The sequence below is a fragment of the Kryptolebias marmoratus genome, linkage group LG11 (genome assembly GCF_001649575.2).
Source record: "Kryptolebias marmoratus isolate JLee-2015 linkage group LG11, ASM164957v2, whole genome shotgun sequence".
Classification (NCBI taxonomy): Eukaryota; Metazoa; Chordata; class Actinopteri; order Cyprinodontiformes; family Rivulidae; genus Kryptolebias; species Kryptolebias marmoratus.
The window spans coordinates 20349544-20364724 of NC_051440.1; the positions used below are offsets into that span (position 1 = coordinate 20349544).

The 15181-nt window shown below is 38.5% G+C and overlaps 2 protein-coding genes across 2 annotated transcripts in view; both read left to right on the top strand.

Moving 5' to 3' along the window:
• The first annotated feature begins 3151 nt into the window (after positions 1-3151).
• Positions 3152-12027, top strand: tat (tyrosine aminotransferase). Its single transcript, XM_017419013.3, has 12 exons — positions 3152-3308; positions 4052-4356; positions 4617-4721; positions 4811-4878; positions 5010-5168; positions 5813-5951; positions 6051-6103; positions 8646-8798; positions 9353-9481; positions 10697-10780; positions 11150-11248; positions 11342-12027. The coding sequence occupies exons 2-12, from the start codon at positions 4059-4061 to the stop codon at positions 11480-11482; spliced, it is 1428 nt and encodes a 475-aa protein (XP_017274502.1). The 5' UTR covers positions 3152-3308; positions 4052-4058; the 3' UTR covers positions 11483-12027.
• Positions 12028-12167: 140 nt separating this feature from the next.
• Positions 12168-15181, top strand: part of LOC108237482 (60 kDa neurofilament protein-like) — a 6801-nt gene continuing 3787 nt past the window's right edge. Inside the window, exons 1-4 of the mRNA XM_017418915.3 lie at positions 12168-12595; positions 12954-13070; positions 14196-14377; positions 14455-14639. Of these exons, the coding sequence (XP_017274404.1) occupies positions 12485-12595; positions 12954-13070; positions 14196-14377; positions 14455-14639 (595 nt within the window). The 5' untranslated portion in view covers positions 12168-12484. The remainder of the gene's footprint in view (positions 12596-12953; positions 13071-14195; positions 14378-14454; positions 14640-15181) is intronic.

Below are 15181 nucleotides of genomic sequence, written 5' to 3' on the forward strand. Positions count from 1 at the left end.
TCAACTCCTTTCTGTTAAAGGCAACGAGCGTGCGTGTTTTCTTGGGCTTGTTGGGCCTGCAGAGCGAGCTCATCAGCACATAATTGCCACTGAAAAATTAGCACAAACACGACGACCAGCTGTCATTCCTGGAAACACGAGGGATGAGAGTCAGAACGTGCTCCAAATCTTCTGCCAGCGAGTTTGTTGACCTGAATCGACTTTTTTTGGTCAAAGCTGTTTATTTATGAAGATGTGTTTTATATTAAATGAAACCTTCTGCACATCTACACACGAGATGGTGCTTAGGTAACCTGCAGTGAAACTGATCTCTAATTGTAAAACTGCTCTGATTCTTTACTTGTTTGCTGTAGCTTTTGGCTAAAGCTCTATTTAAATCAAGGTCTTCCAGGATAAACTTTGTGGGTTCAATCATTATATCCGTCTCTATCAAATGGAGCATCTATCAGAAAACAGAATAATTAAGATTTAGGACGTATTTTTTTGCTGTAATTGTTTAATAGGTCTTATCAGTATTATTACATAACCGGCACACGATGTTGAATGTTTGATCAGTGGGGCTAAAGAGCGACAGATTAAGTAACCTTGTGTGCTTTGATTTATTTTTTTTAAAGCTGCCATGTTTTGATTTTGATGTTGTAATGCCACCTTTTAAATTCTGATTCTGACTTATTGTTGGTTGTTGTGTCGTTTCAGGGTCTTGATTGGTGTTTTCAGAAGAGTGGCTCTTGACCTTCAGTGCGCCGTAATGGATGATCCTCCCGTTAACACTGGAAGAGTTGTAGGATTTGCTCCAAATGTTGACATGCCATTCACTTGAAGGATTTCTGTAAGTTTCAGCAACAATCTCACACCCTAAGCTTGAATTTCAGAGACTACTCCGAGGCACTCTCTTCTAAAATTATTTTAAATGTCTTTATTCTTTATGGCGTAGTCTGCTGGAGGTTTTGACTCCCTGAAGGAGGCACGTAGACCAAAACTAGATGGCTCTGCCGTGAAGAATGAAGGCATTTTAACCAGTTCTGGGAGAGAGAGCCTTGGAGTCGCAGAAAATTAAAGTTTGGGTTTATCCTAAACAAATAAAACAACTGAGTCCAGGAAACACTCCTACAGACGGTTGTCTCACCTGTTACTTCCACAAGAATCATCATATTCTGAATAGAAAAATCTAACAAAAGAAAATAAACTCCTTGTTTTATGTTTTGCAGCTGCAGTTAAAGGATTGTGATCTTTTCTTAAATGATAAAAACTGTCCTGGTCTCTGAATCGTGGATCATTTTCTGCAGATGTTTACATTTTAATGGTCTGACCTGAACTGCTCTTCACTGAGTGGCGTTCGGTTCTGGATTCTGAAGATGCCTTAAATGGTTTCAGTATGTTTTGTCCGAACTTTCCGTCTGACATATTGATTTAACACAACGTGACTCCCACAGTGAAACATCATAACATGTTTTGTGAATGAAGCCGTCAGACAAACCATGTCGTCCTCACCATGAATGAGTAACTTTCTGTTTGGGCAGAATAACTTGTAGAGATCATTTCAAAGTTGGCTCATCGAACAAACATGGACTCATGATGTGTAGAAACACATGGCGATCCGATGATTAGCAATTAAATTAACCTTAAATATACAGAATTGTAATATTTACACTAAATTAATGCTAAAAGATCAGCTGTTTAAGAGTCCAGTACACTCTAAAAAATTCCATTTGGACCTTGTTTAACTCACACAATCAATGGTTTCCAGAGTGCATTTGATTCATTTTTAATTTTGTGTTCTTCCCACAGATATACTGTGTGAAAGTTTTCATCCTACCCTTTTTGTTTCCTCTTTTCCATTAAAGTAGTTGTTCTTGTTGTATTTTTACCATGGTTTTGATGAATGGTGGGTTTTTTTGAGGCATTGGTTGCTTTTTTATGAGTTTACTCCCAGTTGGATTCAGAAAAAAAGGTTTTTATGCTTAATAAGCTGCTTAACTCTGACATATGAACACCTGAAGGATTTTAAAAGGTTGAAGTGATGAATCAGCGCTGTGTCGACTCGTAACAGACAACTTGGCAAAGAACCAAACTAGATTTTTGGCAGCTTTTCCCCCAGTAAATATATTTTGCAAACAGGTAGAATTACTCATTTATGAGTGCAGGTTTTTGTCAACAAATCAAACTGCAGTTTACTTCTGTTCAGTCTCACGAAACATAATAAAGAAGAAAAAACTATTTATATTATTAATAGAGCTTAAAAAAACTGTTTCTGTTTTATGCTTTATTTTTCCTAATTTCCTAATAACACGAATTCTTGAGTATCCCATCAAATCTAATCTGTATCAGTTTTTTTTAATCTATGGAAAGATATGTTTTTTTTAAGATGGAAAAAAACACTGAAGATTACAAAAAGCAGAAAATGGAGATTATTGCAGCACCTCTGGAAAAAAAAGAGATCCACAAATATTTATTTTTCCTCAAGTTTGTATATTTCTGTTTTGTTGCAGTAATCCACCAGAAACACATCTGTGTCAAATATTACACAACATCTGGAGGTCATATCATCGAGCGCCACGGTCAGCAGAGGAGTTAAAGAATAAAAACAACCCCTGGAAGTTTCTCTTATCAGTTAAATAAAATATAAAACTCAGCAGTGAAGCAAACAAATGACTTTAAAAGAGTTCATTTTTAGGCAGATTTGAGCACTGAAAGTTGATATCTGGTGATTTAGGGAAGAAAAACAGTTTCTATGTCATCCTAAAAATATCCTAAAAGTCAGATTTAAAATAATTTGATTAAATTGTTCTTATGATGTGCTTCTTAGATGGTTGGAGGGATGCAGATGATGTCTTATCTGAGGCAGGAGGAGTTACTGGAAGAACTTAAAGATTTTTTTTTATTGTTATTGCTGGATGTCATCATTTCTTATCATAAATACTATATTCTGAGGTTAGTTTTGTTTAGTTTTTGACTGTAAACTCTGTAAAATAAAACAGAGACGTCACTCAGGTGGATGTTTTCCTGTTTTCACTCTGATCCTGACGCCAGTGACGCGCCCCACAGGAGCCACGAGCCGAGCGCTGCGTGAAAACCGGACCCCTCCCGCCTCCCAGACCCGCACACCCACAGCGGCTGTGATGAGTGATGTAAAAGGGGTGTAGGGACACAACCTCCAGCCTCCACCAATGGAAACTTAGGCAGGGCTCTACCCCCATAATCGGACATCTTCCCATTGAATATCTCTATAAATACATCCCATACGTCCCATCTGAACATTAACCTGTGCTGGATTCTTTTTGGAAACTTTGAGTTGAACAATTCAGGAGGTAACAACACTTAAAATGTCATTATTTTAATTATCTGAAGGAAGATGAATTAATGAAAAAAAACCTGGAGCTGCTTGATGATTAAAAAGTTGTTTGAGAGACTTTTACTGTGTTTGTTAAACAGCTGAGGTTCACATTAATCTGTTTTCTGAACTTTATTGATTAGGACGCTTGTATTTATATTGCTTTTTAAAGCTTAACTTCCTTTTTGTGACACTTCTGAGAAGAAATCTGACAGAAATTAAAACCATTGTCCAAAATCATAAGTCTAAAGCTCTGATTGGGGGATTTTATTATAAAATTTTGGCCTCTTTATTCAGTTTTTTTTATTTTTACTGCAGTTTTCCTCCTAAGTCCTGAACTCTTGCATGGTGTGGATTTTAAATTTCTCTTTGCTGTTTGGGCTGATTGGGACCTGATGTGAATCAAGGAATGCTAAGCAAAATGTGACGACACTACGTCCTATAGGAGGTTAAAAGTGACAAAATTCCCACTGCTTTTAGAATAAAAACACGGCACAGACATTAACCTCCTTAAAGTAAAACCTTATTGGTCTCTTTCAGAGTCGTTCTATTCTTTTATTGGTTTGTTTCTGGATTATTGCAGATAAAGAGAAGCCTGTCTTCTGGTTGTAACTCTGTATAAAGAATCTTTAAACTGTGTTATTGCCATAAACAAGGTTAAACTTGACTGGATACGTTTTGTTGCTGATGCATCTTGTCTCCATCATCCTGCACTGTCAGCTCCAGGATGGACAGCAAGGCTTACCTGCTTCAGATGAACGGCGCTGGAGTCCACGGCAAAACGGCGGTCCAACCAAAACCCCTGAGCGGGACAGGGGTCCCCGGGAAGGGGGTGCCCGGGAGCGGGATGCACCACGTCAATGTGAATGGCAGCTTGTATCCGGCCAAGGCCAAGAGCCGCAGGCAGAGGTGGGAGGTGAAGGCCTCAGAGATGGCCAACAACACGCTCAACCCCATCAGGGCCATCGTGGACGGGATGAAACTCACCCCGAACCCAGACAAACCCATGATCGCACTTTCCATAGGTGGGGAGCTTCCTGATGGTTTGACTGGATGTACTTTGTTGTCCTGCATCAGATGTGGATTTTGAGCTCCCTATATTCATACAAATAATAAATAACATGACCTGGTAGAAAATGATAAGAATACAAGATTTTTTGTATCTTTGAATAATTGAGTGTTTAAACATTTGGCGTACACTTTATCACACATTTACGTGCTCGTGCTTTGCTCCATACTTTGTGAATTTGTTTTTCCTGCTCTGACTTTCAAATTTGCTTTTCAGGCGACCCCACTGTGTTCGGAAACCTGCCCACAGACGATGCTGTTCTTCAGGCCATAAAAGACGCCATAGACTCCCAGAAATACAACGGCTACGCTCCTTCTGTGGGTGAGTCGCGCTCAATGACGAAGAGAATGAATCCAAAGATGCACGGTTTGTTGCAGCCACTTGTTTCTCCTCTTTCTGTTCACCTGTAGGTTACCTGAAGAGTCGACAGGCGGTGGCCAACTTCTACAGCTGCCCCGAAGCTCCGCTGGAGGCAGAGGTGCTCGCTCTTCTACTAACGCGTCTTTTGGACAGAGTTGAACAGTTTGTGCAACTTGCACGTCTTTGCACCAAAATGAGGTTATTCCTGCCAAAACAAACAAAAGCTTCGATGCTTTCACTCTGTTCCAGGACGTGGTTTTGACCAGCGGCTGCAGTCAGGCCATTGAACTGGCTATCAGCGTCTTGTGCAACCCTGGGGACAACATTCTGGTTCCCTGCCCAGGTTTCTCCTTATATAAAACTCTGGCTGTTTCCATGGGCATCGAGGTCAAACTTTACAACTTATTGGTAAGCAGAAGGTCTGGTTCAGGCCTTTGTATAAAAAAATACTCATTTCTGCAGATTACCCGTTCAGGGCCACCATGTTTGGCAGAATAAAGTTTCTTTAAAGCTTAAAGGGGAATAACTTCCTGCACTGTTTAATAGAGGAGCAGCTGCAATATATAACATACTGCAAAAACTTAACATATACGAGTCAATGTGTTTGCTTATTTCTGCTTTTAACAACCATTTATTGGCTTATTTTATGTTTGTTGTTTATTTGTAATGATTATTAATCTGATTGCTGGAAACAATCAACAATAAAAAGCATTTTTATTACCTGTTATCATTTTTGTTTTATTTATTTGAACGTTTAGAGCTTTTCTTTTTTTTTCCTGGGTTTGCATGAAACAGTTTCAGGTATGAGGGAGTCAACAGGTAAATAAAGCCGCTGATAAAAGGACGATGTGAAAATGAATTTTTAAATACGTGCACTCAAAGAAAATCAAGTGGAAACCATTCTGTCAGTTGACTGATCGGTGGTTTGTGGTAAAAAAAAAGTAAAGTTGGTAAAGCCGGGGGAAAAAGTTGAGCACAAAGCAGAAATCTGTAATCAAGTATCATCAGGACATGTTTATTTTTCACCACATCCTCACGGTTTCGTTTTGCAGCCAGAGAAGTCGTGGGAGATCGACCTGCAGCAGATGGAGAGCCTCATCGATGAAAGGACATCCTGTCTGATTGTGACGAACCCGTCCAACCCGTGTGGCTCCGTCTTCAGCAAGGAGCATCTGCAGAAGATCCTGAAAGGTTAGCTGCACTTCTGACACTTCTGACCCACTCTGCAAAAACCTGACCAAGAGTCTGTCAGATAAAAACATTTGTTATAGTTCTCTTTCTTTCCCCCAGTGGCTTCCAAACACTGTGTTCCCGTCCTGGCAGATGAAATCTACAGTGATATGGTGAGCACGATAAATCACGTCTCAGTACAGGTTGGCTTGGCTCGGTGTCACACCAACGAGGCACATTTTTCTCCGTGACGAGAGCAGAGGTTGTGTTTTATTTGGTGGCATTCACCCTGGCTGTGGATGGTGGGTTCACAACCCCCAAAATCAGCACGGAGGGGATTACAGGGCCGAGCGTTGGATGAGCTGGAGCCAAAGAGGTCAGCAAGGGCAAACAGAGGATGTGAGCAGCGATAGCGGAGAAGATAATCTGTTTAATTAACCAGTCGTTCTGACATTGAGCTTCCAGGCTGTGGTGGCGACAGGAAAACTGTTCTGGCATTTTAAGGGTTGAGTGTGAAAGTGGCATCAGTTTCAACTCTGGAACATCTGGAGTAGTTTAAGTTCCTGCGAACATGAACAAAGAGGAGGCAGGTTGCATGTTTTCCACCCAATAAAAAGGGCAGATAAGGATACTGAAGTACTCTGTAGTTTGAGCTGGCACAAATACCATAAAACTTAATGCATTTAAAATCTCTTTATTAATAACGATGCATGTATGGGCTGCACGGGGGATGTTAGCACTAGATTTGATTCTGCATAAAATAGCAAAGATGACTCCAGTTGACGGACATGAGAGCGTATTTCAGGACCAACAAGGTAATTCCCAACGAGCTGCTGATCCGCTGGAGGTCCTGTGTCGGGTCTTTGATTAAAAGAAACTGCAGCTCTTTTGAGTCAAACTGTAAAGAAATGTGGGGCGGATCCGTAGTTTTAGGGCTTGTCTGTGTTCTTATAAGACCCGGGCTGTGAAAAGCACCATCAGGGTTTGGGTTTCAGGCAAAAGTATGAGTTTACCCAGCAGCTGTGAGTTTACCTCATCTGACCAGCCCACCATTAAACACAAACAGACCAGCATGCCTGTGCTTCTTTAGGCTGCATGTGTTTGCAGTTAATGCAGACGTCTGGTTTCAAAGAAGAAACTGGGAGGACTGGACGATCAGCTCTTTATTTTACGGCTCCAGTATTCAAAGCTCTGGGTTGCAGGTTCCCTCAGATTAATATTTGAACTCTTTTGACTCTGCTGTTGGTTCTTCAGAAAGAAATATGCTTTTTTATGTATGTTTGCCCTTTTTGGGGCCTTCAGATGCAGACAGACGAACTTTAAAGTGAGTCGTTTTGCCTCATGAACGCTTCAAATGCTGCTCCTGTTTCACTGAAACAACTCTTTTACAAAAAGAGCTACAAATAATAAAAATGCTTTAAATTACTCAGCCATACAATTAGATTGAATCTGTTATTTGCTGTTACGTCACTCGCCTCAGTTTGGCCAATAAGACGAGGGGCAGTGTCTCGCCACGCGTCACAGCTTTAATGAAAAGCAGCTTTTTGGTCGAAGCATTCTGTGGTAACTACATCCTCTCACGCTATACGCATTTTTCACCCTTTTTTGTTTCTTTTTTTTCTTCCTTCTTCAGACTGAATGTTACGTAACAAGACTTGAACTTTAAGTTACAAAGCAACTGTTCAGATCTGAGAACAAGCAAGCAAGATCTGAATTAAAAGCTCAATAAAAGCTCTACTGATTCTTTATTTTGAAGTTAATTTTTTGTAATTAGGTTTCAAAGCGCCCTGAGTGAACTAAAATGTAAAACGTTAGTGAATAGATGAACCCATGAACATACATTTGCATATTTTTGACACAAAGTTGTGCTTTTCTTCATGAATTAAAATGTCTCAGATGGTAAAGTTGCTTTAATACTGAATGATAAAATATACACCATTTTGCTATTGATGCAAAAAAATAAACAAATACTCCTTTTGTTTAAGAAACTTGGCTTAAAGTTGCATCAGTTTTACAAAAGGAATAGCATGAAATGTGAACAGGGCTGATTGTAATAATAAACTATGGCTTTTTAATCTTTAATTCAGTTGTTTTCATTTTTAGAGACGTAGTTTTTTTTATTTTCAGCTGCTAATAAACTCACTGAATGGACCAAATTTTAGGATAAATAAGCCTGATTAAAATAACTTAGTAATTTAATTAAAAAAATTCAGTTTTTACAGTTATGTTTCATGCATCTGTTATGTTTTATGAATTTAGGTATAAATATATTACCACTTAATACTTTTGTTTACTAAATTAATCTAGTTTTTTGGTAATATGAAATGTTATTTTCACATGTTGGATGTTCATTAGAATAGTTAAATCTGTCAAAATGCAATATTTTTTAAGTGACTTAGCAACATGAAACCAGCATAAATATTTAGTTGAATTTTTTGATTAAAAAAAAAATCACAGCAAAACAATGACAGATATTTTCTGCTAAACCACAATGATCTACTGTAACCTAAACCACTCACATCTTTTTTATGAGAACCAGAGAAAAACTAAAAATATATAGTAATATTCTAAAATAAAACAATAAAACTCAGTATTGTTTAAACATTTATCAAAGAAGTGGATGCATTGAGGCTGTCATGGTGAAAACAAGCTGAAGAAGGTTTTTGTTCCTCTTTGTTTTACCTTCGGGGTCACGTTTTGTTCTCTTGTCTGCAGGTTTTCCCAGGATGCAACAGTCCTTCCTTGGCTTCCCTCAGCAGTGACGTTCCCGTCGTTTCCTGCGGCGGCCTGGCGAAACGCTGGCTGGTCCCCGGATGGAGGATGGGATGGATCCTCATCCATGACAGGAATGAAATATTTGGATCTGAGGTATTTAACTCAGCAGCTTTGTAGGATAATGTCAAAATGTTAGCATCCAGAGGTGGTGTGCAGTGAATAAAAATAAGGTTTAAAATAAATAAAGCACATTAATCATTATTAACCTGACTTGTTAAACTGCAGCAGCGTTTTGAGTTTAGATTCAGATTTAGTTGTTTTGTTGTCTCAGTAACATGATGCTGGTGCATCTGGGGATGCATTTAATACAAATACTGTCCTTTACTTCATGTATTCAAAATATGACTTCCAAAAGCTGCAAGCAATTTAAAAGTCTTGTTTTGGCCTTAATTAGACCAGACAACTGGGTGAAAAATGTCCCTCAGTTATTTCAGATATTCTGGATTGATTTATCTTTGTGCAAAAGTAAAAATACAAAGAAATAGTTACAATTTGTTCAATAATTTGGTTACAAAGACCACAAACATGATGTGGCAGCAGAAACATAAAATCCATTCGCAGCATCTGTGTCCGCCTCATTTAACAGACAAACATGTTTTAAACTGCGGTTGATGCTGCAGTACGTTCAGTTCCCTGTTGTGTTTCAGATCCGACAGGGTCTGGTGAAACTGAGCCAGCGTATCCTGGGAGCCTGCACCATCGTCCAGGGAGCGCTGGAGAGCATCCTGAACAACACGCCTCAGAGCTTCTACAGCAACACCGTCAGCTTCCTGAAGGTACTGCAGGGGAACCTTCACAGGAGGTTTATTTTACATTTACTGAGGTTCTTCCTGCATCTGCCTGGCTTTTAATCACCCAATCGGACGAAAACCAGGAATGTTATTTTCTGCACATCTGTGAGCTGATGTGGTTCTTTATTTTGCTCATACTTTTAATCGGTTAGCTCACAGAGGCAGTTATTTAAGCTTTAAAGATAAAACATTTTAACTTGAGGAACAATACCAGGCCATTTGTGTCAGTAATTATGTAAAAAAAGACGATTATTTTCTCTGCGAATGAAGCTCTGGTCAGTTTGTGGCCTTGAAGTCTCAATGATGCGTAGTTTATTATTAAAGATGGATGAAATTAGAAGGTTTTTTTTAGAGAACCAGGCCTGATTACAGGTAAATATCGGTTTCCTGCTGTTTTTCGAAGCCTTTCGGCTCAGAAAGCATTCACAGCTTTGTTTTTCTCCACTTGTTCTTGTTTGCACGTAAAACTCATTCCTTTGTTAAAAAGTTCAACATTAATTACTGAACAAAACAAACAAGAAAATGCAAAACTTGTTTAGTTAGTTGTCTTCTACAAACTGTGAATCCTTTTGTGTGAATTCTGAGTCATTTATCACACAAACGTTTTCCTGTTTGAAAGTCTAACTGCATACTTTGTGCTGTTTTAGCCACTTGTATCAAAACATTCGGCTCGTTCGGGTGATCGGTGCTGTGATTTCAGGTTTTTGTAACTTTTACATTTTTGAAAACATTTAACTTTATTTACAAATATTTTACATATAGAAAAACTTTGTTCTCTCTATTTTATCTAAAAGCGTTGGAGTTAAGCTCCTTTTATCTTGCTAATTTTAGCTTTTAGCTATGGTTTTGCTGCACTTAACTTTTAGCTTCTGTTCTGCTTGTTTTATTTTTTTAGCTTTTAGCCACTTTTCTGCTCATTGTACCTATTCTGCTCCTCTCTGAGCTTTTTATTTGTCCGTCAAGGAGAAATTAAGTGTTTTTGAATTTCATTGACTTGTTCTGCTAGTTTTAGCTTTTAGCTGCTGTTTTGCTAACTTTACCTTCTGTTCTGCTGTTTTTAACTTGAACAATTCAGTTATTGATTCCTCCTTCAACCAGTTTCACCAAAGTCATTCAGGACTTTGCAGGAAATGCAGCTTCTCTAGTTTGTTTATCATTATTCTGACTAATAGATTCATTTTATTTTATTTTTCTCCTCAGTCGAACTCAGAGATTTGCTTCGGCGAGCTGTCCACAGTCCCCGGTCTGACGCCCGTCATGCCTTCAGGAGCCATGTACCTCATGGTCAGTACAAACTACTGACATTTGATTTAAAGTGGGCATTAAATGTTTATTATTACGATGACGTTCAGGTTAAGAAGGCTCCCCACGGATTTTACTCAAAGTTTTCTTGTTCTGTGTAAGCATTAGGTCCCCTAAGAAACATTAATCTGTCTTTCTGAGACACATTCAAACCTATTCACTGAGGAGACGGCTTTTAAAATGCCTCATGAAAAATGCTAATCAAGTCAAAACTGTTACAAAAAACAATAAAATGTGATTTTTCATTTGCTGTTTGTAGAGGACATTGTAGCTCTGATGGTGAATGAATGTTTTAAAATGGAAGGTTTATGGAATAATGATTCAAACCTGAATTTCTGCACATTATTCCAGGTTGGGATTGAAATGAAGCACTTCCCGGATTTTAAAAACGATGTGGACTTCACCGAGCGGCTGGTGACTGAACAGTCCGTCTTCTGTCTGCCTGCTTCAGTAAGAAGTCGTTAATTTATCTTTAACTGCTCACGTCTGCGCCTTTCAAAGTGAAACTGGGGAAATTAAAGTGTCTGTTTTGACAACTGACAGGCGTTTGAGTACCCCAACTTCTTCCGCATCGTGGTGACGGTTCCGGAGAGGATGATGGTGGAGGCCTGCGCCCGGATCAGGGAGTTCTGCCGGTGTCACTACCGGCCCGTCCACCGCGACAGCAATGACCTGGACCAGTGATGCAGCTGAGCTGAACCCGCGGGACGACCATCATCTGATCCCAAACCTCAGCTCTGAAATCTCACTCACCACATTATGAAATAAAACGTTTAGAAATCTGACATCGAAACTCTCGTGGATACTGTCATCGGCATGACAACAGCAGCCTCCTAGCCATGTTTCTGATGGTGAAACTTTTGGTGATGACCTAATATTTATATTTTTTACAGGCAACTTATATCCCTTTCTTCTTGTGTTTGTATATTTATATAATTAGTGTAAGTCTTTGAAAAGAACTGAGCATAAATCACATCTCTTTACAAAATAAAACCTGTTGTTTACCCTCTGGTCCCACTTCAGACGGATGTTTTTCATCCTCTTCTGCTTCTTTTGCTTGTTTCAGGCTGCATGTTCATGTTCTTTATCCGAACTTTCCCTGTATATTGTTTTGCATGTATATTTCCTGTTTGTATTTCACACACAGTGTTTTGTACAGCAATTGTGTTCATAGTTATCTATCTAAAGCGGTACGGTACCTAATAAAACAATGACGCTGCTGGCGTTAACTGATCTTTATGCTTTATGCTGTTTAGCTCCAAGTGTCTGACCTTCACTTGGTTCTTCTTTCTGCATTATTGTGTTTTTGGCAGGACTTTGTGTTAATTTCAGTCAAGGAGACATTTCAGATCAAGTACTTTTTATTTTCTTCCGATAAAATGTCATAATTTTCTATTTAATCCAGAATACAGCACGGTCCTTTTCATTTGAGTCCTGGGATTCTTGAAATTTGACATTTAGGAGATAATAACTTTGACTTATTGGTAAGAATGTTAACATAAAACAGAAGTTTTATGTTAGTTTTAAAGGCATTTATGTTATGTAACTCAAACTGTTCGGTTTCTCTGTTTCAAACATAAACATTCTAAAAGATTGTTTTTTTTTTTTTTTGTTTTAGTTTATCGTCAAAATCGTTCAAAAAACTAGCTTACAGACTTGCAGACTAATCTGAATTTGTGGCCCAAAATGGCAACCAAAAACCTTAAGGAGGAATTTGTGAAACTGCTGGAGGAAAACAAGCGATACAAGCAGCTTATCTGCCAGCAGAAGGATGAACTCGTGCGTCTGGAGAAGGAGGTAAATCAGACCGACGAAGAGCAGGAAAAACTCCTTTCAAGGCCTCATCAGATCATTTTATTGGTTTTTGGATCAGCTGGATGCTTTTCAGACTAATTTAACATCTGGTTGCCTCCTAAATGATTACATTTATATAAGTTAAAACATGTCTGTATTTATTTGTGTTTTCATGCTTTTTTGCAGCTTAATCTTTAAATTTTAATAGCATCAACCTTTCAAGAAATGCTGAGAAAGGTTTATCTGTCACTGTTTCATTGTGTAAACTGATAAATGTGCACTGTACACAACTGCAACCCTCTTAAACAGCAATTAAATACTTCATTCTGAGTAATAAATAACCATTCCTCCTTGGTTTTAGATAACTGCGGCAGAAAAAAGGATTCAGGAGGACTTGATGGTCCCAGATGGCTTCGTCCAGCACCAAGAGAAAGACTTCAGACGCAAAGAGAGGCTCCGGTCAAACAATCTCGAAAAGGTAAATAAAAATGAAGGACTTGAAATGACAAGTCTGTTTTCTATAGTGTGGTGTTATTTATAACTGAGAAATAAAAATCCTTTTGTTCCAAGAAGGTGGTGTTTATATTGAGAACCCAGAATGGTTAGGTTGCTGCAGACCAAAAGTTATTTCTCTACTTTTATCTCCAAAAAGTCTTCTGGACAAACCATGCACTGCATAAAAACAGTTTGTAACCCAGAACTGGGTCTAATTTGGACCGAGCTGAACCTGGGTGGTTTTAACTCAGCAGGGTTGGGTTATCAGTTCGATTCGGTGTACGAGGTTTGGGGTTTCTGCCAAAAAATTTGGTTAAAATGATTAATTTATTGAGTTAGAGGTATTAAAAACTTGAGTTATAAAAGAACAGCACAACATTTGGTGCTAGCTAGCTGATGCTAACAGCTGTTAGCACCAACTAAAGTTAATTTAGGAACCCAAACCCAAAGGAACTGACAAATCCAACAAGGTTAAACCTCTTCTTACAAGTTGTTTTACCATCTTGGCTTTACTTTTTACATCTTGGGTCAAATCAACCCAACAGCTTTAACCCAGAAGTTTTAGTTTGTAAAATCAAATTAAATAAAACTCAATAATAAATTGGTTCTGACAAACAGTATTTGTTCACGTTCTGAATCTGAAACGTTTAAAGCAACCTTGTTTTTTTAAAAAAAACCTCACCAGTTTAACCTGTTTGTGTTTTAAAAACATCTCTCTTCAGGAAAAACAACAAAGAAACAGCATTTTGTGATTCTTAAATTGTGTAATTGTGACTTTACTGAAAAAAAGAGTTGTGCTTGAGAAAACAAGTATTTATGACATCAAAGCTTTTTGGACAAAAGCAGGATAGCTTTAATGAATGGATGAGATAATAAAACTAATAGTTTGATACTTTATGTTAATTAGGGCACTTTAGAAATTTCCAACCAAAGCTTGTGTTTCTGTTACATCATGTTTTTTATTTTCAAAAGACCTGAGAAAATCGAAGTGTTTCATCTTCTAGATTTAAACTGATTCAGGGTCAAACCCTCTAAAACTCATGTCAGGACTGCAGCTACGGCTCGTCAGAAGTTTGAACCTCAGAGTTATTTCCTTGTGTTTTTTCAGGAAACCAAAAGGTTTGGTGACATGATGCACAGGAACATGGCTTCCCACAAACGGATTGCTCACCTGCTGAAAGTCAGAGACACGGGACGAAACATTCAGCGGAAACTCGACAGACAGCTGGCTGTGCAGCGAAACACGATGGCTGAACTTCAGTCTGCCATCACTTCCGCTTTGAATCACAGGTAAACTCTCACATTCGTTGGTGAGAGCTCTGCTGCCTGATCCGTGACATCTGACAGATGTTTCTGTCGTCTTTAAGGGTAAAAGCTGAAACCCAGATGACGCAGCTGAAGGAAAGCCTCGACGAGGAGAGATCCCAGTTCAGCAAGAAAAAGACGCAGCTGCATATCGACATCGAACATGAGGTCAAACTGCAGACTTTCATCGAGAAGAAGCTTCAAGAAATTGTTCCTCAAGTGCCACACAAAAACACAAAGAGAACAAGTAAAAAATTAACTTGTTATAGTTTTATAATCATAACAGTCTGCTGTCCAAGCTATGGTTTTATTTGTAATAATCCCACTTATCTATAATTTAATTAGGCTGATTATAGCTTTTTTTATGGACACAGTTTAAAATCTAAAGAAAATTTATCTGTGCTAACATAAAGAGATTCAATAAATCTATGAAAGCATAATTAAATAAAAAACATGCATAAGAAAATACAATACAAATGCCATAATGCTGCCTGTTACGTAAAACTGTATAAATGGTTCGGTTTTAAAATTTAAAAAAAGACAAAAACAATCAAAAAACAACAGATTTCTTCTGAAGTGGTGACAGGTAGTGATGGGTCTGACGACACTGAAACCTCGGCGCATGTGCCGAGGAAACCAAGGCGAAGCCCCGTGTCGGTGCGCGTATCTCTTTAATGAAAACCACGTGACCAATACAGTTCCTGTGTCGTTTGGTTGTGAATGCGCCAAATTGTATTTATAAACAGAAAATGTATCGACACGTTTGTGGGTTTTGTTGGATGGAGATAG